The following is a 25,624-nucleotide window of genomic DNA, read 5'->3' on the forward strand; positions in this document are numbered from 1 at the left end:
GCTTCACAGACCTCCATGATTCTTGTCTTGGCTGGCAAGGAAAGCCTGAGAAAACTGACAGCCTTCACAGAGGTTTCCTTGTGCACTGAGAAAAGCTGAGGGCGGGCAGGTGTGAGAGGTGCTGCTGTGGCTATCACGCAGCCTCGCCTCAGCTGCTTTCCCTTCAAGGGGCCATGCAGGGAAAGTCTCTCTGGCCAGGGCTGCCTCAGTGGAGATGCCAAGCAGACAGATCCCAAGAGAGAGGCTGGCCAGGAGCCCATGGGCTTTGAGGTCGGGGTGGCTTCTAGGAAGGGTCTTCCACCCAGACAAGGGCAGGGTCTCCAGTGGGGCGAGCGGGCGAAGGGACTGTTCCCTAAACAGCACTTCCTCCCTCAGGTGGTGGGCAGTGGCGGGGGGCTTCAGGGTGCACAGAATTACAGGCTGGCCTCCTGAAGTGCTCCAGGGAACACTGGGTCCCTGACCAGTCCCAGCAAGCCTGTAAAGAAGGGACGTCTGTCAAACTCTGCTCCTTTGCTGATGGCTGTACTGGCCCAATGATGTCGGGGGGAGCAAAGGGCTGCAGCAGCAAAAGCAACATCCCCTACACCAGGACGGGTAGCCTATGCATGCCCACCCCTTTTCCTTCTCCATGTCATTCTTCTTCTCTTCCACTCCTTTTCCTTTCCCCTTGCCTTTTCCCCACACCACAGTCCCTGCTCGCCCGCAGCCCTGGGAGACAGGCCCTCCTCCCTGCTCCAACATGGTGCCTTTGGGTTGTACCAGGTACACAGAGTGCCCACCCCCCAACAAAATACCTTTGATCCTCTGGATGTGGCAGGGGCAGGAGTTGTGTCACACTCAGGAGGCCTCTCTGAGGGCTCCAGTTACCACCTCTTGCCTACCGTCAGCCCCGCCTCGTCTGTCTTCCCAGTGTGTTAGAGCCCAATTCTCTCCGTTCACCTACCTGGCAAAGCCCCCCCGGGGCCTGGGCACAGGCTGGGCAGGCCCTGACAGCCAACGCCGTCATCCCCTGGCCTGGCACTGGGGCCTGACACCTCACTTCTGCCCCAGGCCTGGCCTCAGGTCTGGCTATGGCACAGCAGTCACCCTTCTCAGGCCATACAGGCAGGCCTAAAGCCATGGCGGGGCCTCGCACAGGCAGGGAGGCCATCGCTGGCCTTCACCCAGGACTGATGGCACACGCAGGCTGCAATGCTGTGGCCATGTCCCTGCACTTCCCACCCACGTCCACACAGATGGTGAGGATCTCTTGACCAAAACACCCCCAGCCAGAGATTGCTCGAAACAGCCCCTTAGAATCATGGAGAAGTTTGGGCTAGAAGCAACCTTGAAGGTCATCAAGTTCCAACCCCCCTGCCACGGGTAGGGACACCTTCCACTCACAGCTCACAGCTCCATCCAGCCTGGTCTTGCAGGCTTCCAGGGATGGAAAGCATCCTCTCTTTGAAATAAAAGTGCCTCATTGAAAGGAAAGAGTGAGACTTTGCAGAGGTTCACATGGACCTGGGGAGAGCAAAAGCTCTAAATTCAAGTCCAGCTCTAAAGTCTATAGTCCAGTAAATCACAGTCTCTGTTATATATCAGAAAGTTTTATTTAATACTCTGTGAACTCCAAATGTTCACAGTGTATCAGGAAATTTGCCCAGAGCCTGGGAAGTATGCCCTTCTAGCTAGGCAGGCAGAAGGACAGATATGCTCGACTTCAACTTTTTCTGTGCTTGATTCATTTAATTATTGGTTGCAAAAAAACCACAATGAACTTTATCAGGAAACTAAATTAATTAAAGGGAATTAAAAATTCTTTTTCTTAAAGGCTCAGATAAAATCACACAAAAAATATCTGCAGGAACATCTTTGTGAAAACTGAAGAGAAGAATCCATGGCCCCAGCCCCTGGCAAAAAAAAAAAGCTTCTTGCAATGATCAGGTTGCCTCTGGAACTCTCCACCCTTACACACACATGTTAGTCTTGCTGCTAAAATGTACCTAAACATGTTGCGTCAAAAGAAGATGCACAGAAGCTGACAGAAATGAGGCTGTTAAGACTGCATTAAGCCAAAGAAGCTGATTGGTTCTCTAAAGACCATCAGTAGTAAGTAAGGTTTGATTCAAAACACGTTACCTTCACATTTGGGTGATTTTACTCTACAGACTATTCCGCACATCTGTGTTTTCTATTCCTTACTCATGTTTGCTCACATATGCATTTGTATATTGAGTCCTGCTGAAATATGGAACCAGTGCAAAGATTTGACTTTGGCACTTAAAACATATACACCCAAAGATGAGCTAAGGTACTGCTGCTATTTTCCCAAAGGTCTTGCAAGATCTGACCAAATATGTCCATGTGGGTCAAGATGGTGAAAGTATAATGCAGCAAATAAAACACAAAGCAGAAAAGTTCTGTAGCCAGAAGCACAGTCACCCCGTCTAATCTGGATGGAAGAATGTAACAAGCACCACTTATCCAAGTTCTCCTGTTAAAGGAAATAAAAACTGGACTGACTTGAGCCACCTCTAATGCCCCTCACCCATGCCTTCCATATCTGATGGCTGAGTTCTGGGAAAGATGCAAAATAATCATAACTCCATGTGCTCTTAAGCCTCTTCCTCTGTGGATCCTCAGGGTTGTTTGTGGTTGGATAAGAAGTAACTGGATGTGCAAATTTCTACTGAAGAAAAAACATGCAAAAAGAGGAGAGAAAAATCAGGAGAAGAAACCATCTTGACTTAAGCACACATTCCTTTTAAGAACTCACTTAAACAGATTACTGTGCATCATTTATTGCAAATAGGGATTTGAAAAGAACTGGGCATAGCATTATTAGCCATGTTATGGCACTGAAAAATGAAGTTCAGAAACTTCTTCTCTGCTTCTCCACAAGGAGCTTAATCAGGAGAGGTTTCTTTGCTGACAAAATCAGCAATTGTCAGTAGCTCAGACAAGCAGGGTTTTAAGCGTGGTAGCTCCAGCCATGTGGCCTTGGTCCCAGCCTTGTCAGGGCCAACTAAAAGGGGATTTCCTGGAGGCACATGAGCCACTCAGGACCACTAGAAGGAAGTGAGAAGTGACAAGCAATAGTTAGAGGAGACTACTGGCCACTACAAGGGTAGAAGCCCCGTATCTGCTGACCAGATTTATCATCTAGGGAGGTTTGCTGCTTGCCTGGGGCTCTCATTAAGGATGCTGTCCAGAGGCTATCAAGGCTCATCTGGCTCTGTACTATACAGTGCTGGTTTTCCATGTATGCACCAAAGATTCTGCCAGGGTGACCTGAGATGTATCAAGTGTGACTAGCCAGGGGCACTGCTTAATGGCATGGGCACCCAAGTGTTGGTTTTCTCCATCAGGCCCAAGGAGGATTCAACAGATACTATAGGTGAACCACTGGTCACACAGCTCCTGTTCATAGCAGGCTTTTGATTTCCACAAGCACAGTAGCCACGGTGAAAATCTGAAGAGTTTCACATACACCTAAGGCAAGTGAAAGCTGGCAGAGAAAAATGGGTACTGTTGTGGTGGATATCTTCTGTATATCAGATGAGGGAGGACCAGGTTAGGGAGTAGTTCAACACCTTGGATGTACACAATAAGAATAATAAGAAACCAACAACCTTGCATGTATCAAAAAGTAAAACTCTAAATATATTTATTATTCAGTTACATTTGCTTTTCATTGCACAAATTTGGTTTTTATCCCCACGTTTTACAGTTTTTTACAAAGCTGTTAGGAGTTTTAGAAACTATTAAAATTATCACTTAAGTCTATCTAGGCACAGTTCATTAACGCATAACTCCATTTCCTCCATATTTTTTCTCTGTGTGAAAGATTTATGGTTGCATTTATGCTCCAAATTGAAATACAGTTCACAGCTTACACTTTTACGGGCATACTGTCTAAAAAAGAAGTTTTGATTAAATAGTCTTACTTTATCAAATGTTGCCAGCAAAGCCTAAATGAAAGCAACTTCTTTTCCAGAAATGCTGAAATCAACACAACCCTAAGATAAGAACCATGGCAGCTGACCATTTACTATGCTAACCAGTCATAGGATAACAAAGAAATGGTCCACAAGAGGATTTTAAAATCCTGCTAAATGACTCTGACTTGGAAATAATTTAAATAATTTATTCTGTATGAAAAATAAGAAAAAAAATGCAGCAAATAAAACACATATGGTGACAAGGATGTGTCATATCCCCTGGACTGTCAAGGCTGTGTCAAGTGCTCTCCCTTCTGATAATGATAGCTTGAAAACTAGAGTGTCATGTCCCCGGGGCTACCCTCTGTGACAATGGCTTTGAAGTTAGAAGCTGTCAGGCCTGTTTGACATGGCTAAAAAACTGTGAGCTTCTTGACTTCTTACATAGCTCTTCTCTTTGGTGAGAAAGCCTGACCACTTCTGGTGTAAGATTCATGTTTGGGTTAAAGCTTTGTATCTGAGGTGAGATGCTTCTGCATGTAACCGCATACTGCAGAGTGTTCCTAGGGCACAGGAAAGTCCACTCTAGAAGATCTGAAATGAGCTGAAGTTTGTTTCAACAACTTTGTTATTAATATATTCTTTTTACAAAAAGAATAGTGTTAAGTAAGTGGATGATGCTAAAGGACTCTTCCTGAAGAACATGAACAACTATCCCCTCTTCGTAATGCTGCAGAAGGAAATGACAGTATTTGTGACTGTAGCACCCACATCTGTTGTTGGTATTTAGAAATGAATGAAATATTTTTGAAAGCTGGATGAAGTCTTTGCATAAGAGCAAAAGGCATGACAAAGTCTTTGTGTGATTCTCATACACGAGTATTTAGAGCCCACGAGCTCCCTGCTGGCTATTGCCTTCAGGGATAACCAGAGGGGCATCTCACATGAGCACAGGCAGTGCACAGCCTTTTGTCCCCTTGCTAAGGAGTCCTGTTTGTGGAAATTTCATAAGAAGGGTTTTTGTGTTTGGTGGTTTTGGTTGGTTTTTTTAGACTTTGGGGAAACAGGCTTCAGGGAACTAGCAGGGCATAGCATTCATTCCTGCATGTGTCACAAAAGAGGTGCACAGTTACAGGTTAAACAGCATTTGCTTGTTCTGGTTGGGTTTAAGACATCTCCCTAAGCTGTGCATTTGGGGCAAGGAAAAACGTTCCCCCTCCAGTGCTGATGTGTTGCTCAGACCCTGGGACAACCGACAGTGCGCTCCTACCCCACACCGTGGGAATAAATGAGAGAAGACCCCCCAGGCACGGATGAGGCAGGCAGGTCTGTGTACTACCCCTGTTGCTGTCACTGGCCCAGCTCGGCACACTGCAGACAGACTGCATAAAGCTGGTCACAGGTGCCAGCCCTGAAGCCAAGGATGGGACCTGCATCCTGCAGCTGCTCTTGCCCTAAGTAAAGGGCTGGGGAAGGCAGTGAGCTAGAGAGCTGGTGCAGAAGGGCACAGATGAGTGTGGCTGCCAGGCTTGGGGAGGCAGGGCAGCCCTGGAGGATGCAGGGAACTGGGCAACACAGCTGGGAGTAGGGATTCTGCAGCTGCAGGTGGCTGCAGGCACAGGACAAGGCGCTGGCACCTGGGAGCTAATGAAGCAGCAGCTGCAGGCACAAGGACAAGCAATACTCCAGCAACTGGGGAGGGCTGTGCCTGACCAGCCATGGTCCTACAATCCTCCTGTGGTTGACAACACACTTGTAGCACCAGTGCTGAAAGGTCTGCAGTGGGTCAGGCAACTCTTCCCTCATCCTTTTAATGCCTCTTGGCAAACACCCCACTGCCAAGCCTGTGCAGCTTTAAATGTTGTCCTTATTTGTCTGATGAGCACCACAGCACCACAGCCCCCAGCTGACTGTGGCTGGTCTTTGGCAGAAGGAGTGAAAGAAGGCCACTGACCCAAAGGACCCAAAAACTGCACCTGCAGCTTCTCTGGTGAGAACCAGTCCACACCACCACCCCTTTGAAGTAAGACCTCCAAACACCAACTCCCCTTTACCTATCACAAAAGTGCTGCCATCGGCAGCCCCAGTGCAGCCTCCCACTCACAGCAGGACTATCCCCAGAACATGGTCAGGGTAGCCATGACTTTGCCTAGCCACCCAGATGTGGGGCCAAACCGAGGCAGGAGGGGTGCATGAGGATCACTTTGGAGCTAGAGGTGCCTCTGAAGCTCAGCTGCAGAGTGGTCTCCCAGGGCAGGAGGGCAGCAGCCCCAGGAGCTGCACTGCTGGATCCAGGAGTAGGAAAAGAAGCTGGCAGCTGCCTTCAGTGTCCCATTCCCTTGTCATGTGGAGGGGCAGCAAAACAGGTTGTTCCTAGAGCTTAACAGGTGGCTTCTCCAGACCAGAAAAGCAAGATTTTCCAAAGTCTCTCACTGGCAATAATGCATGAGCTTCTGACACAAAGTGCATGGGCAAGCAAAGGGAGCCTGAAGAAGCACAGCAAGTCCATCAAAAACTGTCTGGTGATGATTAGGGAAATGTGACCACCACAAGCCAGGGACGTCCATGCTGCCTGAAGCATCAATTTTTCCCCAGCAAAAACCCTAGGAGGAGTTATCCACAGGAACTGGACTCTGCTCCAGCGGCCAGGGGTGCAAAGAGCTGCAGGCCAGCACCCTCAGTAACTGCCTGTGTCCATGCAGAGGTTTCTGAGCTCCAGCTCCAGCTGTTTAATTTGGACATCTCTCTGGTTTACCAGCTCACGTAGTCTACGGATTTCTTCCTGTTGCCGATAAAACATCTGCAAAAGCTGTGAGAAAATCACATTTTATTTCCTTTACACTAAGAAAACACAGACTTAACCTGTCAAATGCCATCAGTCCCATCACATGATTTCTGAGAGAAAAAGTATCTAAGGAGAAGGCCTTCAACCAACAGATTGAACATCAGCAGTGCTCCTGCTGTCCACTAGCCTGGGCTATGAGTTCGGGTGTTTCTCAGCACCATTTTATAATGATACATCTGCTTAATTCAGTGGAAAAGTTCAAATAAAATAATGTTCATACAACTGATCCCTCAAAGACAGTCTAAACACAGACAGTACCTGGAGTCTCAGTTCCTGGATGTGCCACATCTCCTACTCTGACCTTGAGCAAGTCCTTTTACTCCCTTTCTCTTTTTCCTGTTGATCATGCTCTGCCCTCTCCAGCTGGGACCAGGGACTAGTATGGCCTTTCAATTGTACACACAGCACAGCACCCAGCTCTGCAATGGCTGCTTCTGTAACCTTTGGGCATCAGCTCAGAAACATGGAGAATATCCTTTTCCACACCACAAGGAAATCTAGCTGTGGAAATTCCTGTCCTATCAAGCTGCAGGGCTATTCCTGTCCTATTAAACCTTGCAGGGCTAAAAAGGGGACCTAAGCACAGCTATAGGAAAGAAATCCTTCCAGGGTTCCTAAAGGCAAACAAGCCACATGTACTCGAAAATGTCCCTGAGCTGCAGCAACAGGGAGTTTGCAAATCACCACAGAGATCTACCATTGTACAAGCTTTGGTTACTACACATGGATGGTGTCGGCCATGGCTGAAGAAATGATGGAGCTGCCAGGACCTTTTCTGGAGCCATTCTCAGCAGCAGGCTCTGACAAGCAGCCAGCCTCAATGGCACTGCACTGCCAAGTTGTCCCCCAGCAGTGAGCTGCCGAGACAGGGGCAGAGCCAGCCCCTTTCACATGTCAGGGTCCACAGTCAGGTTAGGTGCTTAGGACTACGTGAATATGCCATGGGCCAAGGCAGCAGGGTGCACCCACTCCTTCTGCAGGCATCACTGCTGCCTCACCAGCCTCTCTGAATGCAGCTCTCATAGAAGTCTTAGACTGCATAAACCCCCTTCTCTTCTCCAGAACCTTGAGGTCACAAGAACCTCCTTGTCCCCAGCCAGCCACCAGCAGGCCTGTGCCACAAGAATGCCTAGGTAGTGGGAAGACTGATAGTTATCTCCTTTACAGACACCCACAGCTGGGGTACCACTGGGCAACATTTTTGCTCCCTGTGTGGCAGCCAGGGCATGCAGAGCTTTTGTGCCCACAAAGAATGAAGAGCTCACACTGGCCCAGGTCTGCCAAATAAGTCTTCCCCGGATTCTTTCACCTTGTGAATACCATCCTTTTGCAGCTGACTCTGGGCATCCCCCCACAGCCACAGCCCTTCACCCCAGATGTTCACACCTCATTTTCAGTTTTTGGTGGTGGACACTCGAATATGTCAAAGCCATTGGAGAGGCACATTTGCTCATTTTTCAGCAATTTTTCCTCCACTTTCAGCTGTTTTCTACTGTCTTCAGTCTCACTTGGCTTCTGCATGTCCTCCAGTGGCATCCTTCCTCCCTGGTGCTGGCTCAGGTCAGTAGTTTTCATGACTGGCTCTGGCTCAAGAAACTGTGGTAAGGCATTCACAGTTCCAGAGCCTGGTCTCAAGGATACCAAGAGAGGCCCTAGGAAGGGAGGCAGGTGACAGGTTATCACTCACAAACCACATTCAGAAATCAGCGGTAAGCAATTCATGAAAACAACCTGCAGGGATAAACATGAAGGCACTTGACTGCAACAGCTTCCAGAGTTCACAGTGGTAAATATTTTCACCACCAAATTATTTCAGCTTACAGCCATATTTGTTATGTCTCTCCTTTTCCTCCCTTCCTCTTTCTCTGGCAGTTAACAGGCCAGAGAGCCAGTGGCAGCTTACCCAAGCCCTGGGAGCTGAAGGGCTGGGGAGCTCTCCATGTGCTGACCTTTGTTAACTCCGTTCAGCCACTCTTGTGCTGTCAGCGATGGCTGGGTTCCTGTGGTCAAGGGGTAGATGTCTTCTTGGTATGACTCCGACTGCAAGCAAACAGAAGTTCAGAGTCACTGTATCAGTGATGTTTTGGCTTAGAGGGACCATAGCGGATTGTGGTAGAGAAAGTTTGTTCCATCTCAGCACAAGGGAGTGTCATGAGCACTCACTGGCATGGACATAAAATCTTCTCATCTGCCCCAAGCGTCTCTCCTCCTCACCCCAACTCAGAAGAACTGCACCTGAAGGTCTGTTTCAATTCCTGACAGTAAGGTCTTTACACACCCAGACAACAGACTGGGGGAGGTTGGTTACAGAGGCTCTCATGAACTCAGCATTCCTGAGAATGAAGTGAATATGAAGGATGGACACAAGTCTCAAATCACCAGCTGATCATCAGCTGACAGAAACTGGACAAGGACATAACATTGGAGGTGCATGCCTGATTGGTAGTTGCAATGAGCATTATCTCTGCTGTTTCTCTAAATTCAAGGAACTCATACCTTCCGATGTTTCTGGAAGTACAGGGCCCATACTGGCATTTCCAACAACCTTTGCTCACACTGTCACATGAAAGCTACCTTGGCTAGCTACAGGTTCATGACCTGGGTCATTCTCCAGCCACACCAGCTCTAAGACTTACTTCTACACCATGCTCAGTGCAATGGGTCGAATCTTACATGCTGCAGAACAACTGCCTGTAACACAGCTACAGCCAATGGGTAAAGACCTGGGAACCCATTGTTCCCTTTGTCCCAGGGTCATTCTTCTTCCTGACTCAAGGAAATTTTCATGTCACCCAACATCATCCCAATTCTTCCCCCTTCTCTTTTGTCATTATGTCAAACAGGTGTCAGTAAGGAATTTTACAGCCAGGTGGCTGACCTGACAGAGAGATTCCTTGTTGCACAAAGCACAGCAGATCAATGAGGATGTCTTAGAAAGTTAGCCACTACACAGAGACCTAACTCTTGAGGTACTCAGCCAGGGTTTGTTGGCAGGGTTGCCCCACAAACTGACCAGCTTTGTCCCTCAGACCAAAAGGGAGAAAATGCCTTGTTCTACCTACTCTTCTGCCCCTGAAAGTCACAGAGAGGAGACATTGTCCTCTTTCTCACTGATATTTGTCCCAGGTGTGAACATTATGAGGTTAACTTACCCGTCGAGGCACAATCATGGAGATGGGCTCAATCAGGCTTTTAGTTGGGATCAGTTTGTAGAAACGGAAAATCTCACAAGCTGACACTTCAAGGCCTCTCTTTGGCATCATTCCTGGTGGGACAGCATGAAACAAAAGGGGTATAAATCTCACTAGGGAAGTTAATGTCATCCACCATGGAAAAAGGGTCACTAAACAACAAAAGGAGTCACAGCATCAGCTCCACAGCAGCATGGTATGAAATCTGCACTCAAAACTGGCTCAGTGGCACAAATGACAAGACTAAATCATTTTTCTTCTGTCAGACCACTGAGTTACACATAGGGTCTGTAGTTTTCATGCTAAGCTTCCTGTTTCTTATTTATCTAAATGAGCTGCAAATGGAGTGACCAGGACTGAGCAGAACTGGCAAGTGATGCCACAGGATTTGACTATCAGGGTCACCAGGAAGGGATTTCAGGACACCTAAACAACACCAGAACAGCTATATGAGTCAGGCTGAAAGCCCTTCCAGCCCATTATCCTCCCTGTAACACTGTCCCAAAGCAGAATGGACTATGAGAAGGGTGTGAACACCTACCCTGTCAGACAGCACCACTTGTGTTTCAGGGACTGGCTAAGCCACACAGGGTCTCTAAGTATCTGGAAATCTCAGTGGATTTCACTCATGAGCCTGTACAGTCCAAAACCTATATCCATGTTAACTCCCTTAACAAAAGAGATGACCTCTCCTTGTAGACCTCGCTTCACGGTGTCCTACAAGGAGCTTTGTTTTCTACTGATACCTAATGACTTCATTAAACAGTAGATTCTATGTGAAGGACTGTTGTTCCTTACATTATGCATTCATCTAAACGTGAATCTAAACTCCACTCCTCTGCACTGTATTTTGTTTTGGCAATACTGGGAAAGATGCTTTTGTGCAATATCCTTAGCAGTGTGTTTGATCAGCAGAACAGCTCAAGTTAAGGAAGTAGATTTGATTCACTCCAGGCTTTTAAAAACACTTGTACAATTCCTTTTCATGGAATGATTTTTAAAAGAGTCTATGACAACGTAAAATCAGGATGCTGTGAATTGGAAAGATTTTAAAAGCAGAATAATAGAGAGATATTCCAGTGAAGTTTTAAATAATTTATTCCTTTCCAATAACAGGTTTTTTGAAGGAGCCCTGCAGGCACAAAATCCAGCGCTGCCAATGTTCTGTAAGAATAAGAGTGTCCACAGGTACTGTGGAGGGGTGGCAAATGATCCTAAAACACATCAGTCTGTAGAGGGATATGGCTTACAGAGTAGACTGGAGAAGGCTCAAGAAAGGGCTAACACTAGGGTCTGAGGGCTGAAAGCCACATTCTATAGCCTGAGTGAGTTAAACTGGGTAGTATGCAGACAGGTGAGTAAACAAGGGTATTCAGTGGAGGAGAGGTGACCTAATCATAGCAGGTCTATCTCTAAATGGGAAATGCCAGTACAGGAGAAGGTAGGCAAGTGATAAGAGTGAAGGCATTAAGATGTGGACCACCCATTACCAGATAAATCCCACAGTGGAAACAATGTCAACAGAGTTCATCACCAAAAATCTCGGAGTAGATTCACAAAGGGCAAAGAGCATGCTCCATCTTTAAATCCAGACTACCCTCCCTTCTACCTTGACCAAGTATGTGAGAGGGGATGAGTCAGTAAAGCTTCCCAGCCCGTGTTCTGCTGGTCAGAAGGGACCCTTCCAAGCTGTGACCCTGTGATAGCACCTGTGATATATAGGTGAGCTGGGCCAAGCTGACTGTTGTGCACCAGTAAACCTCGGTGGAATTCGACACACTCTCTTTTCTAAATGTTATTTTGGATAGTCTTGGACCCTGACAGCCTCTAAAACAAAAAAGCCACCATCCTTTTGTAATGTTAGACATATGCTGCCACTCACCAATTCCTTTCTGTGGTAAATGAGAACGATACTCCATCAGGTAGTTCAGGTATGGTTTCTCAGGGCTTATCTCATAGTACCGTATATTTCCATCACCCTAAAGGCAAAGAAAATGAACATAAGCCAGGCTCTGCTGTTCAGGAGGAGGGTCTGAGAAGAATGCCTGGCCCCAGAAGCCATGCAGAGTCAAGAATGAACCAAATATAGCCCTCAAATTCCTTCGTGGAAAGGTTAGGGCTCTGCAGTGTACCTCCCCATATTAAACAAGGTACGTCTGCAGTGGCCTGATGCTGCAGTGCCTTCAGGCCCCACCTCATCAGCCCATACCCTTGGGTTAACATGCTTCGGGAGCATCTTTGAGTTCGTCTTGGTGCAACCCAGGCAGGGAGAAGAATCAAACAGGCCAGCGTTTGCTGACACAGAAAGCACTTACCTTTCCCACAACATAAAGCATGTGTGTGTCTGAGTCATAGAAGGGAAACAGGAGTCCTGAGGAGCCATCCAGGTCCTCCTCCAGTAAAGGCACAGAAAGGTCATTCTGGGCAGGACACAGGAAAAACAGACAGCTGTGATCACCTGTCCATCACCTCAAGTCAGGGACACCTTACCTGGATCCCATGTGGCAGCAGCATATGAGCATAGCTCTAAAACAATACTAGGCCATGGCCAGCTGCCCCAAGCAGAGGTCACACACAGACTTCTTCAAAGCTCTGTGGGTGGCAAATGGGCACTCTGTCCCTGGTTCTTGACTGTGTGCAGCACCTCAGGACATCAGTTTCTACCACTAGAACATCTCAGGCACCTGATGACATTCCAGAGGTAGCTACAATAAGAAACACTGCCTGCCTCTATGTGGGCCACCAGCCTCAGGGAGATGGAAGGGCCTTTGGGGCACCTCTGCATTGCACACTGAATTACTCGTGTTCCCTCACTACCTCTAGTCAGGGCAGTATCTCCACAACAGTGCACCAGCCACCACAAGAACAGTCTACATCAGCCAAGCAGTCTCCAAACTGCTCAGTGGGAAGGTGCCCATTGCAAGGGCAAAAGCTCCCATCGGCCTTTTGTACGCAAGCCGTGTAGGAGGGCATAGCACACCACACCATACACAAGGCTGGCATGTCTTATACAAAACCATACCTGCACTGCTGAAGAGAGCGATGTCAGGAGGACCAGTGGGGCAGAGTATTGTGTCCCATGGCTGCCATTGTGGCTATTGTCACATTAATATGTATTTAGCTTAGGGTTAATATATACTTTGTCCTGCAGAACTGTCCAGCTGCAGGCTCCAGAAAGCCAGAGCTTCTGTTTAGATGCGATGATGACAAGAGTGGACATGGGCCTCAGAAAGATGCCTGCTGGGCAGGTCCTGTGTCAATGCTTGTCCCTAAGGAGGCTGCACATACCTGACCTCACAGGCCTTCCCACCGTGTTCTCAAACTACGTGTGGCCAGCTCCTCCAGCACCTCTGAAGGCAGTGAAACCCTGATGTGAGACTCGTGTTGTGTCAGAGCACTGCTCAGGTTTGTGGAAACCCTTCAGACAGTAGCACAGTACTTTGCCACTCACATAGGCAAAGAAGCCATGTCTAAAAATAGACAAATAGCAAATCATAGACCTGGTCTACCAGCTTTGCCTGATACAAAGGGTGACAGCACAACAAGGCAAAAGATTGTGCTACAAGGTGAGAAGGGACAAAGTTAGACGCTGACAAAGGAAAAGTATCTCACTACATTTGAGAAAGGTAGAGAAGAGCAGGGTTTCATAAGGCTAGCAGCCATCACGATAGGAGATCATGTCTTGGAAGTGACCAATAAGTGCTACCTCAATACTCTACTATCAAGAATCATCAGAAATTAAAAACACCCCACATCTTTTTCTCCATTAAGGGCTTCACCTGGGTATACTGTGGCTAGAGCTCATTTCTTTTTCCATTACCAGTAACAATTTGCCAGTAAGGCCAGTAAGAGCTGCTTTTAAGTCAGAGCTACAGAGAAGACTCAAAGGTCCTTTGAATGACTTCTTCCTGTTGCAGGCACAGCATTCTCTCTGTTCTGGTGGATTTCTATGCTGAAAGTTTTGAAACCTTCTTCAGAAACTCATATTCAGTTAACAGTGTCACAGCAGTAAGACCTATCATCCATTAAGAATTTGACAGATCACTTATAAATTGCTGTTATAAACCAATGCTTGGGTATTTGGCAGGTGGAAAAGTTAAAGCGAGAGCAAAAGAGAGAAAACTGAAGCTGGTATTGTTAAGATTGCTGGTCCAACTCACTTGATCCCATAATGCAATTTGCCTATTATTCCACCGAGATGTTCCAGTAGAGAACAGCTTGTTCACGTTTCCAAGGAACAGGACTTTATTGACTCTGTGAGACTTGTAGCTGGCTTCCTATAGAAAAAGAAGGGACACATGTGAGTAAGAGACATCACCTGTTGCATAGCTACATTAAATGTTACATGAGACCTCTGATTCAATCACATCTGAAAGACCTACTTCAGCCGGGCTGAACTACAGTGAGCAGGATTTCATGGGGATCCTGGAAAGGTGGCATAAACTCTTCAGGGCTATTCCCAAAAGCCCAATCAATCTCTATCAATTCACACATCTCTAAGAGGGCAATCCCTATTAATGGTAGGCAAGACTTTCTATGACACAAATGTGTGCAAATACCTGTGAAACGCAGTTGGCTTCACCTCACCAACAGAAAAAAAGTACAGGCAACAAGAACAACTGTGGCAGTGGGACAAATGTACACTTGCACCCGCCTGTCCACCTGATCTCTACAAGACCTCCCAAGACATCCCACAGAGGACTGCAGGAGAGAATTATGAAAACAGTGCACTTCCAGGAAGGGTCTCAGTAAGGAGCACGGTAGTAAGATGCAGAAACCCTTTCTTCAATGATGACAGCATTCTATGAAAAGCAGAACACAATAGCACCATCCAGTGCCTTGGACAATGTGGGGCACAAATGCGTCTCCTTTAATGGCAATTAAGAAGAAGAGGAAACACTCCAAGGGGTAAGATCAGCTGCACTACAAACCTCTGAACCCAACCTACCTGTAGGACTGTTCCTCCACGAGGGTCTATCAGACGTATCTTTCTGTCCCTACAGGCTGTGGCAAGGAGACTGCCATCTGTGTTGAATGACATTGAGAGGACTACATCTTTGTGAGCATCGAGGACCTTCACCGGGTTTGAGATGACAGCCTCCTTGGTGTCAAGGTTCCAGATCATTATCTGGAGAAAAAAAAAAGAAAAAAAAAAATCAGCCCTTTGCTACCTGGCCAACTGGGGATTCTGTGTACCCTATTCACTTATTCTTCTCTTCTCTACATGTACAGGTCTTAGCACCATAAGTGGATGCTCTCCACCATTTAAAACAATTCCTGGTCCTTATGAGTGTTTGCTCGTAAAGTCCAATATTCTAATTTTCTTTGCAGACACATTTTATATGTAAAAAAGGCCAGCATCAGTGAAGATATTTGCAGCAGAACAAGAATGAAGCCAAACAAAAGTGCATAACTTTACATATTGTATCCAATCCAGTAAAGGAGAAGGGCAGAGCAGACTGAGGTTCATCAGAAGACTAGAAAACCAACAAGTCCTTTTGACCTTGTAGCAATGTCCTTTTGCTTTTGAGGTCACCATGGAATTTCCCCATGAAGAAGGCTTTTGAAATCTGTAGTATTATCATACAGCTGGAAATTAAAACAAATTTCAAAACACCCTGCCAAACAGAGTGTCCCAGAAGGAAAGCTCCACAGAGAACAGACCCACCTTGTAGTCGTAGCCAGAGCTGAAGAGGATGTTATTAGCAGTGGGATGCCATTCAATGAGGCCCACTCTTCGAACATGCCCAAGAAGTTCCTTCTTCGGACTGGTAATGTTTCTTGTTAGCAAGTGCTTGGGAATGTCCCAGATTTTAACCTGAATGGCACAGGATGGCTCTTTGTGAGATTCTTGAGTAAGGAGCTAATCAGGAACTTACCAATAGCTATTATTCCCTTGGTATTACTATTCCCTTGGTAGCGAATAGGAATGCTCCCGGCTTTATTGAATGCCAGTCCTTTAAATTAGTATCTTTACTTTTGGGGGGCCTGAAGACTCCTCTTTACCCTCCCTCTTTAGCCAGCTGTTCTACCAGTCTGTTTTAACTTGTCAATCCAACCCTTCCACCTGGCCAAGCTTTCAGCACAATTACAGAATATTATTCCCAAGGGGAAGAAGTAAATCACAGATCTTGCAGACCTTGCCTCCTAACAAACTTTGAACAGGAACAAGCAAAGCTGAAATAAATTTCAGCAGAGTCCCAAAAGATACTACAGCAGTGATTGATCCAAGCAGTGATCCACGCAGTGCCACCCGGTAAAAGAACTGAGAATTCCCCTGGTCGGATGACAGCTAGAGTACTGTTTGTCCCATAGAAAATTACACCAGTGCTGAACACTTTGTAAATGGCACAGCCATTTCTCAGAGTACACAGAAGCCCACACAGGTGGCCACATGGCAGATGCCGTGAGCAGAGAGACTGGGCACCACCACACTGAAGTCACTCAACACTGGGAGGGTGTGCTGTTCCGTAACAGCTCTACCTGCAGCCCTGAGATCTTCTAGAACAATGCTGCATGAAGACAAAAGTCCTCTGTCATCCTGGGGTGGCAGAAGACAGTAGAGGAAACCTGCAAAAGGGGCTGAACCTATGCAGCTAAAATGAGTCTTTCTCACACTACCCCTACAAGCACAAGTACTTAGGATGATAACAGATTGTTAACCTCAATGAAAATCACTATGCTTATCGTAACTTTTCTAGCACTTACTCTGAAGTAAAAGGGAAAAGCTCGTTGAAGCAGATAGTTTGTGGAAATTAGTCACATCTGCCTGAGTCTCCATTGTTTAGCTGATGAGGATCACATCTTTTTAAGCCAAAGAACAAGAGGCACAAATTCTGGGACCTGCTGGCAAAGACCATGAGCATCATTCTCAGTGTTCTCAATGGTGTTTATCCACTGAGGAATCAAGCCCACTAGACATCTAAGGACTGTGGGGTCCGGTAGCCTCCAAATTAATTTCTACAGCAGTAGAAGGAAGCATCATACTCTACAGCTTCAACAACTATCACTAAAGGAATGGGGCTTAGAGAGCAGCAAAGGGAAAAATAGGTTGTGTTCACACTGAGAAGAACTGCCTAGGAATGAATCATTCACTCCCCATGCTATGAAATGACTGGTGGGAAAAGCAGGGAAAAGCCCCTGGCTGGCATCTCAGGGTGCATTAAATGGCAGAAATTGCCAGTGCTTAGTGTGCAGAAGAAGCAGGTCATGGAGCCAGAGCTGCCAGGAACAATCCACAAGCTGTCTAGCCTGCTGCATCGTGAAGAAAATCTGACAAAGCAAAGCAAAATGCATAGAGTTGCCCCTCTAACGCAGTGGAGAAGATCTTCAACAAGCTGAATTCATACATGCCCAATAATTTGCCAAAAGGAACAGAAGGTGTAAGAGGATAAGCCCTCTCCCCATACTGTTCAAACTCTCAGCCCTTGGTCACTTGCATTGGCCTCAGTCCTAAGCCTGTCTGAAGCAGCAGTAGGAACTGGAAAGGACACTGGGCATTCACAGGGACTATCCATCCCCTCCTGTGCCCAAAAGTACCACTCTGTGTGCTTCAGCTACACATCACAAAAGATAGCTGTGGTACCATCAATGCAAGCTCTAGAAAGGCTGGGTAATGGCCAAGAAACCGCTAAGAAATGTGGGTGATGGGAAATTTCCATTACCTTCACAGAAGTTTGTGGCCTTCCTCAAAAGTTCCAGGAAGACCCAGCCAATAAGACCAGTCAGATGTGTCCTTGCACACAAGCCAGAATGCTGGCTTATGCTAATGCTCAGAAATAGCAGAGAGCACCAGGCCTTTAACAACAGACTTCAGGAAAGGCTTTAGCTCTAATGTCCAGCCCAGTGTAAGTGATGGACAGCTCTGGGACCCCAAAAATTTCCTCACACTTCTCTCAGGACAGAGAAAGTGCTGTTATGGAGATGTCCCAAGAGTATGTCCTATCTGAGCTCTCCAGCACAGCCCAGGCCCAGACAGAGGTTGACCACAAAGAGTGAGTCCAATAGCATGCACTGAGATGAGGAGGGGTTGGAAGCACAGCAAATCTGAGGAGAGCTGGAAAGAAAAGAAGTTGTTCAGTATCTGGCTGCCCTTCAACTACATTGCAGGAAGGCACAAAGAGGATGGAGCCAGACTCTGGTGGTGCACAAGGAGAGCACCAAAGGTAATGGATGCAAATGGCAATAGGGACACTTCCTGGAGGTCAGACGAGACCTGTTTTCCCTAGAAGGGTACTCAACCCCTGGAATAAGGGCCCAGTGAGGCCACGGGACCTGTACTCTTGGAGATCTTCCCGGCTCATCTGGACAAGGCTTGAAGCAATCTGATTCTACTGCCCCGCTCTGAGCAGGGCTTGGATGAAGTGACCACCCTGTGGTCTAGCTACCAGGTACAAGGAAAGATAGTCATACTAAGAAACGCAGTCTGCTGTCCTCACTGCTCAGCAGGGAGGGAAGACGTGTCCCTACACTGTGTCACTATGCAGGGGACCCCTGAGATACCAATTCCTAATACCAGATGATTATGGGAGGGTGGCGCCAGAAAAAAGAATACAGTCACAAACAGCAAGACTTCTTAGAACAACTTTTGGTGCTGAGACCAGTGACAAGCTCAGTGTTTCTGTTCTTTAGCCTGGAGAATGACCCAGTGCCAAGTTTCAGTAGGAAACTGGAAAAGAAAGCTGACAGACAGCAGCCTTTCTGTACAGACCCCAGGGTCCTGGTAAACAATAGAATAGATATGATCCAGCATCATGCCCTGGCAGAGATGAAAGCTAGCAGCATCCTTGTCTGGAACAGGAAGATAGCCACTAAATCAAGTGAAGTGATTTTCCCCTTTACTCAGCAATCATTAAACAACAGCTGGAATACTGCATCTGGTTTTGCACCTCCCAGTGCAAGAAAGATGCTGATACACTTAAGTGACTCCAGTGGAGACCACCGGGACACTCAGGAGGCTGCAGCTCTTGGCCTGTGAGGAGAAGCTGAGGGAGGTGGGCTTGCTCAGCCTGGATAAGAGACAGCTTCAGGAAAAACTGACAGAAGCCTTCAATACTTACAAGACTACTGAGAAAATATAGCCAGGCTCTGTCTTGAAGTGCAGGGTGGGAGGATGGGATACAGTGATCCCTAACTACACTGCGGAGATTCTGGCTGCATATAAGGAAAAAAATGTCTCCATGGGAGCAATGAAGAACAGGAACTGGTTGCCCAGAGAGGTGGTGAAATCTTCTTCCCTTGGAGGTTTCCAAGACTCATCTCCACAGACCCGCAAAGGACATGTGAGTAGAGACCACCCAAGCTCCCTTTCAACATGAATGGTTCTGTGATTCTGTAACTGCAGCAGAAGGCTTCAAAGCTGGTGTTCATTCCTCATCTGAGGCTCAAAAGAGAAGTCATGGTGGTGCCTTCCTGCCACAAATCCTCTCCGAGACAGCATGAGAACCTGGCATACAGGTTAGAAGATAAAATAAAACCTTCACAGGTAGCCCCGAAATCAAAAGAAGCCTTCAAAAAAGACATGAATATCCAAAGAAGCAAAAGGAAGTCACCAAACAGGAAGGACAATTCAAAGAGCCTAGATTTCCAATTCAAGAGTGATTTTTGGCAGAGCTGAAATGGCAAAGGATGTGCACCAAGCCAGGGTTAGAGGAAATAACTAGGGAAGCTTCCCTGATGCTGTGTGGCAGAGGGTAAATATACCCAGTGGGAGAAAACACGTGTGGGATCTCTGGAAAAAAGCACAGCAGTTAGTCAGATATCCTCACTCACAGAAGTTAACATCACACTTTTGTCAGACATGGAAAGTGACACTTCAATGGGTATATATGGGCTAAACTGCCCCTTACAAACATGAATTGAAACTTCCAATTATTAGTAGTTATTACTAGTTTGCACCTACACTGGAGTAAAAATATGTGACTGCATCTTAATTATACTAACTTCAGCCAAACCACTTATTGCAGAATAGTGTGACCCAGACTCCTCAGCTAACCATAACTAATCCAGCATGACTTTTACAGAGAAAATGAGTACAGGAACAAGCTCAAACTTGCTCTGAAGGGAACTGATCTGAAATAGCTCTTCCAGATTACATTGTGCTGAAGCTTTTTCTGAAGTAAAGGAATAGTTTCATAGCAATTAAACTTGAATGGTCATTTCATTTTAAATTCATATTCTGTTTTTCTCATGCAAACACACCCAAAGAGATGCAAGCCCCCACAGAACAGATCTTCCTCCTCACACTGATCTCATATATGATCTGAAAGGGATCACACAGATCTGACCTTAAGAGAAAGAAGGGTATCTTCCTCTTACTTGACTTTTTTTATAAGTGTAAATATATATAAGCTTTCACATCTCATCTGTGAGCCTTTTGGTTTCTTTTTCATTTCTTTCCCAAAAAAAGCACATTCACCAGGTAATAACAGAGTACAAGCTGGTAAACTTACTGTGGCATCTTCTGAACATGAAGCTATTACAAAGTCATTGAATGGGTTCCACTTGATGTCCAGAACATTCCCTTTGTGCCCACATATTTTGGGATAATGTGGGTCAAGTTTGCCTGTCTGGAAAAAAACAAATATCATCAAACCTAAGGCGAGCCATGGAATTACAGGACATTGAAAATCCAGGTTAGCTCCAGTAAGAAACCTCTTTCTGCTTGTTATGCTCCAAATGCCCTGGGTGCTCTCTATCTGTTGAGAATGGGGTTTTGCTGTCCCTGCTAGGCAGGTCTTGACACCACTGAAAAGAAAGGAAAGTGCTCAGGCCTTCCTGAGCACACACGGCTATAAAGAAATCTGTACACATGCAGCAATTGAGACTGCTGAAGTCAGAAGTCAGTATTTGGTTCAGACACCATAGAATAAAACTTAGAGGGGAAAGAAAAATTAGATGAATCTTCCACATTTTTTAAATATCTTGGGAGGAAAAAACCACCAGAATATGTCTCAGAAGACATTTCTGATAAGCGAGGGGCAGAGCGGGGAGCTGGGAGGGAGATACATGTTTTAGCTTTTTTTGGGCCCCGGGGGGGCCTCATCAGCAAGCATATATTTTTTAAGCAAAAATACGTTTGTGACACAAATTACAAATGCAGTTTTTCTTTCAGCAAGCCATCCGCTTCTCTCTGATGGTGTTGAAATCCAGCCATTCACAGGATTCAATCAGCATTCCAGACTCCAAAAAAATGCCATATTTGGGTGGCATCTTCAGAGGTAAAAATCCTGCACAAAGTGCACTAAGGAGTATTGAGGCCCTAGTGCCACATGGGGGCTGTGTTGCATCAGGATAAACCCATACAGGCGCAGTCCCTGCTACAAAGCCAAGTCGGTACATTTTTTATGTGCTAGGGAGGGTGCTGAGGATTTTATTAACATTGGAGCAGCACTTGCTTCTTCCTGTCAGGAGCAGAAGTATGGAGAGCTCCGGGACCCACCTTGCATCCCAGACATCTGTTCAAGATCAAAGCTCAATCACCTAAGAAGACAGACATGGTGACAAGCTAGTGATGCTTACCTGCTTACTTTTATCCCACCTGGAAGAATTGTAAATCAAAACGAACGCAAATGCATGCTCTACTGAAAAGCAGCCACCTCTGTTGGCGTACCCCCTTGCACCTCTCCAGAGGCGGGCCTTAGGAGTGCAGAGCAAAGGGGAACTAGAGTTGGCTTTAACCCAGATGTGGCGTGGCTAGGATGTAATTTTCCCAGCCTTGAAAATTTGTACAGTTTTGAATGCAGAACAAATCACGATGTGTAACTATTCTGGCTTCACTGGAAATTTTGTCACATAGACTAGGACTAACCTGCTTTAAACTGAACACTTAGAGGGCTTTGAAATGTAAAAGACTGTGCTTTTTTAGACTACAGTCTAAAACAATTCCCTTTTATAACAGCAACAATGCAAAGTGACTTGGGAAGGCAGAAGAGATAAAAGGCCTTTAATAAGCAGCGTTCCCCCGCCCACGGTGTCCTTTTGTAGGCTTCAGCGCTTGGTTTCAAGCTGACAACTCAATGGGCTGGGCAGCCAGCTCCACAGGGATCCCTTGATCCCTATGGGAACTCTGTCCCTCCCAGAGCTGGCTGCCTGTCTGCTCCCCACTCCATTTGGGAGACTTCCAGGCTGCCCTGAGCCCGCTCTGCCTGCCTCATCCTGCAAGGCTTTCCTACCCCCACATCCCCAGCAGGCTCAACTGGCCCTGGAAAATGAGCCCTTGCCCTCCCAACCACCAGTCTCACCTGCCCCAGTGCAGCCCTGCAGCCCTGGGACAGAGCAGGACCCACAACACATGAACCCCCAGGCTGCCAACAAACATATATGACAGGTAAGGCTGTTAGTCTTGGACACACATCTGCATGTGGAAATGAAGCTCTTCATATGCTGGGGGAAAACGCATTCTACAGACCGAAAACTATTTCAATTACTAGATATGTTGTCATTCATGCAGAGGTACCTGCTGTTCACAATTATTTGCAGAGCTTGAAAATGTGTCATTTTTCAACCACTCACTTTCTAAACTCCCAGCATTTTTTAAACATAGCCAAACTCAGAGTTCTTTGACCAAAAAAAAAACCACTTCTAATGGTACAGCTGTTAAACTCTCCCAGCAGATTTGTGCAGGGTAGATTACTGTGAGATGGGTCAGCCCTACGTCCCAGGTGTTCTCCAAAGGGCACTAACACAGTCACAGCACAGCACTCACATCTGGCGTCAGTCAGGTAAGGCCTGAGGGGTCATCCATTTCATAGTCCTCACCCCCAGGGAGAAGGGAGTGGAGTTTGTGTCTAGGAGATCTACACAATCACACATACATCCTCCCATTCACACCCAGTGCTGACACAGTGAGAGACTGCGAAGACTTGGATACAAATATCTCACTGTCTCTCAGGACTTTGTTCTCATTTTGCTATCCCTTTAATTTATACTGCAAAGGAACAGACAGATGCAGTGCCAACCAAGTCTGGTCACTGGTGAAGCAAAAAGGCAGGTCTTCGTCTTTCAAAGGAATGCTAAAAAATTGTCCTTCTGAGACAATATCCTTCCTTGGCATGCAGTTCATGCATCTCCCCAACACATCTGTGTCAGACACCAATCTACACCCAGGTCACACTGTGGGAAAGCATCTTATCTCCCAGTTACAGTCGCTGAGGCCATGCCTTGTCTGACTTGCAGGATTTATAACGGCTTTCTGTCTGTTACAGGCACCAGGCGGCCCCTGTGGCCAAAGCCACTTCCCTCCCTGGTGAGATGTACTGCCATTTCACCCAGCTGACTTCAATGGCACATCTTCAGGAGGACCTAACTGACACACCCTGTGCAACTGAAGACCATTCTCCAAGTGGTAGCAAACATTCAACTAATTCCTCTTCAGGCTGAATGCAAAGGCCTGCTGAAAGGAGGGTATCTATGGCAAAGAGCTCTTTCCCTAAATAACCTCTGCCTCACCCCCAGGCTTTCAGAGAGGAAGAATGATGCACAAGGCAAGAAGTGGTATTTATTCAAGGAGAGATGAGAGAGCTTGGTGTCCATGACTCAGCAGGAGAGGAGCACAACAAACAAGCAAGGAGGCACAGTTAAACAGAGTGAGGTTGAGCCTGTTTGAGCACATCCTCCAGGAGGAGCAGGCAGTCCCTCCAGCAGCACATGCAGAACTAACTCAAAAAGGCACTGAAGGGACAAAAGCAGCTCCCTGAGCAGGTTGTTCATCCTCCCCAAGAAGTGCATCCCTCCCTCTCCTGGCTGCCATCTCCAACTTTGGCTAAACATGACATCCTGGCTCTTGGGCATTTCCTCCACATTGTGGCATGCTTCTGATGTATCTGCTATCTGTGAATCCAGTCAAAAGTAACCTCAGATCAGCTGTACATCATGAGAGGACAATACTGTCTCAGGCACATGTCTCCAGACCAGGCTGCCTTTGGTGGCCTGGCAGCCAGGGGCATAGCTATAGCCCAGTACACTGTTTGCCATGGGTCACCACCACAGGAGGAGGTGGCAGCCACAAATACCACCAACACAAGCACAAGCCAAAAGCTGCTGCTTTTTACCAGGTGGCACCAGTTTGCAAGCGTCTCATGAAAAAAAGTAACTGGTATCACAGCCCCCAGAGTCAGGGATCCTCTTTCTGTGGGTGACTAAGGCTGCTCTCCCCCACCCAGCATCAGTAAGGAACAGGTATTCAGAGAACAGCTGTATGAAGTGCAGCACGTACATATCCTTTCCCTGATCCATCACCAAAGGTCAATCCTCAAGGGATTTCCTGAACTAGGGGACCTACATCTGAACACTGTAAACCAGCTCCTCTCCAACTCTAGCAAAGTTGTCCTGTTTTGAACCCCTTAATTCTTCTGGGCTTATCAGCATCCAGAGCAGTGAGCTCCACATCTGAACTGCAGAAGCATTCACATCTGCTGCTAACAGTCTGCTCCTTGGTCTCCAGGATCCCCTTCACCACACAAATCAAGGAGAACGTCTCCTTATGCTTCTTTCCCAGCCTCTTCGCAGTTTTATATATCTCATTTATTTGTCTTTTTTTCCCAAACTGATTGAAGTCTTTCTTCACATGAATGCAATTTCACATTTTCATTGATGTACTTTAATTATCCTTTTCTGTATTTTCTAATTCTACCATGCCTTTCACTTCTGCTGGCAGCATTTCAGATCTGGGTGGAGTATCTGAGCAGATCTTAAGAATGGAAGAATTGCTACTAAAAACTAGCCAAGCTGAGAAAGGTGAGAAGACAGAAGAATTAATAGTAAGCAGTGCAAACACCTTCAGCTCATTTTGCCCACACTTTTGAGAGCTGGGTCCCACCCAGCCCACATCCCACAGTCACCAGCTGCCTGCTTATAGATGCAACTCTGTGATAAAGACAAGTTATTCAGCCTCAACAGATCATGGTCGAGGGGGCAGAACTGACTCAGTCAAGGAAAACAGGGTAGTGGTTAACTTTAGAACGACTGTCTCTGAACAGCACCAGCAGTGAGGAGCTGAATAAACAAAGTCTAAAAGGGCCGGGAACTGTGTAGGTTCTTCAAGCATAGCCAGTTCGCTTTCATCCTTAGCAAATATACATTGAAAAAGTGGCATTGCAATAACACTATCAATTAACTTTTAATTAAAGGCTGAACTTTTACCTTTCATCTGTTCTGTCCTGATTCTAGAGAGTTCATAATTTCATATAGAAGTTAATCCACATTAGGGCATGCCTAATTGTTCTGAAGCAATAAACATCAGATGGCCAGATCCTCCCTCTCATCAGATCCCTAAGTCATCAAAACCCACAAACATGAGATTTGTTTCTGAAAGGGAAGTTTTTCCAGCATCACTGCTTGAAGCTTAAGAGCTTCATAGCCTGATAATCATGCCTCCATTCTTTCACAAAGGAAAAGATAGTGCAAAACATACCACATGCCCCTCTGGTCACAGCTAAAGCCATGCCACTAAAGCAACTTTCAATTTTTGCCCTCTGTATCTACTAACTGCTTTTTTATTTGCAATTTGTCCTAGGAGACAAACATCTGAACAGCACAGTTCCTGCTGATTATACAAGAAAGGCAAATGAGATCTGAAATGAAGGAAGGTGCCAAAAAACTGTAAGGAGCAATGTTAAGTACACACATCTCGGGAATCACCTGTCAAGGCATCTGCGGCCCTTCCA

At 46.5% G+C, this 25,624-nt stretch overlaps 1 protein-coding gene across 1 annotated transcript in view; it reads right to left on the reverse strand.

Moving 5' to 3' along the window:
• Positions 1 to 3,620: 3,620 nt before the first annotated feature.
• The window catches only part of CORO2A (coronin 2A), a 62,250-nt gene continuing 40,246 nt past the window's right edge, over positions 3,621 to 25,624 (reverse strand). Inside the window, exons 3-12 of the mRNA XM_056325441.1 lie at positions 20,411 to 20,527; positions 15,628 to 15,777; positions 14,908 to 15,087; positions 14,120 to 14,236; positions 12,275 to 12,379; positions 11,842 to 11,938; positions 9,921 to 10,033; positions 8,718 to 8,808; positions 8,155 to 8,420; positions 3,621 to 6,732 (exon numbers count right to left, since the gene is read on the reverse strand). Coding sequence (XP_056181416.1) covers positions 6,601 to 6,732; positions 8,155 to 8,420; positions 8,718 to 8,808; positions 9,921 to 10,033; positions 11,842 to 11,938; positions 12,275 to 12,379; positions 14,120 to 14,236; positions 14,908 to 15,087; positions 15,628 to 15,777; positions 20,411 to 20,527 — 1,368 coding nt within the window. The 3' untranslated portion in view covers positions 3,621 to 6,600. The remainder of the gene's footprint in view (positions 6,733 to 8,154; positions 8,421 to 8,717; positions 8,809 to 9,920; positions 10,034 to 11,841; positions 11,939 to 12,274; positions 12,380 to 14,119; positions 14,237 to 14,907; positions 15,088 to 15,627; positions 15,778 to 20,410; positions 20,528 to 25,624) is intronic.

Source organism: Falco biarmicus, chromosome Z (assembly GCF_023638135.1).
Source record: "Falco biarmicus isolate bFalBia1 chromosome Z, bFalBia1.pri, whole genome shotgun sequence".
Lineage (NCBI taxonomy): Eukaryota > Metazoa > Chordata > Aves > Falconiformes > Falconidae > Falco > Falco biarmicus.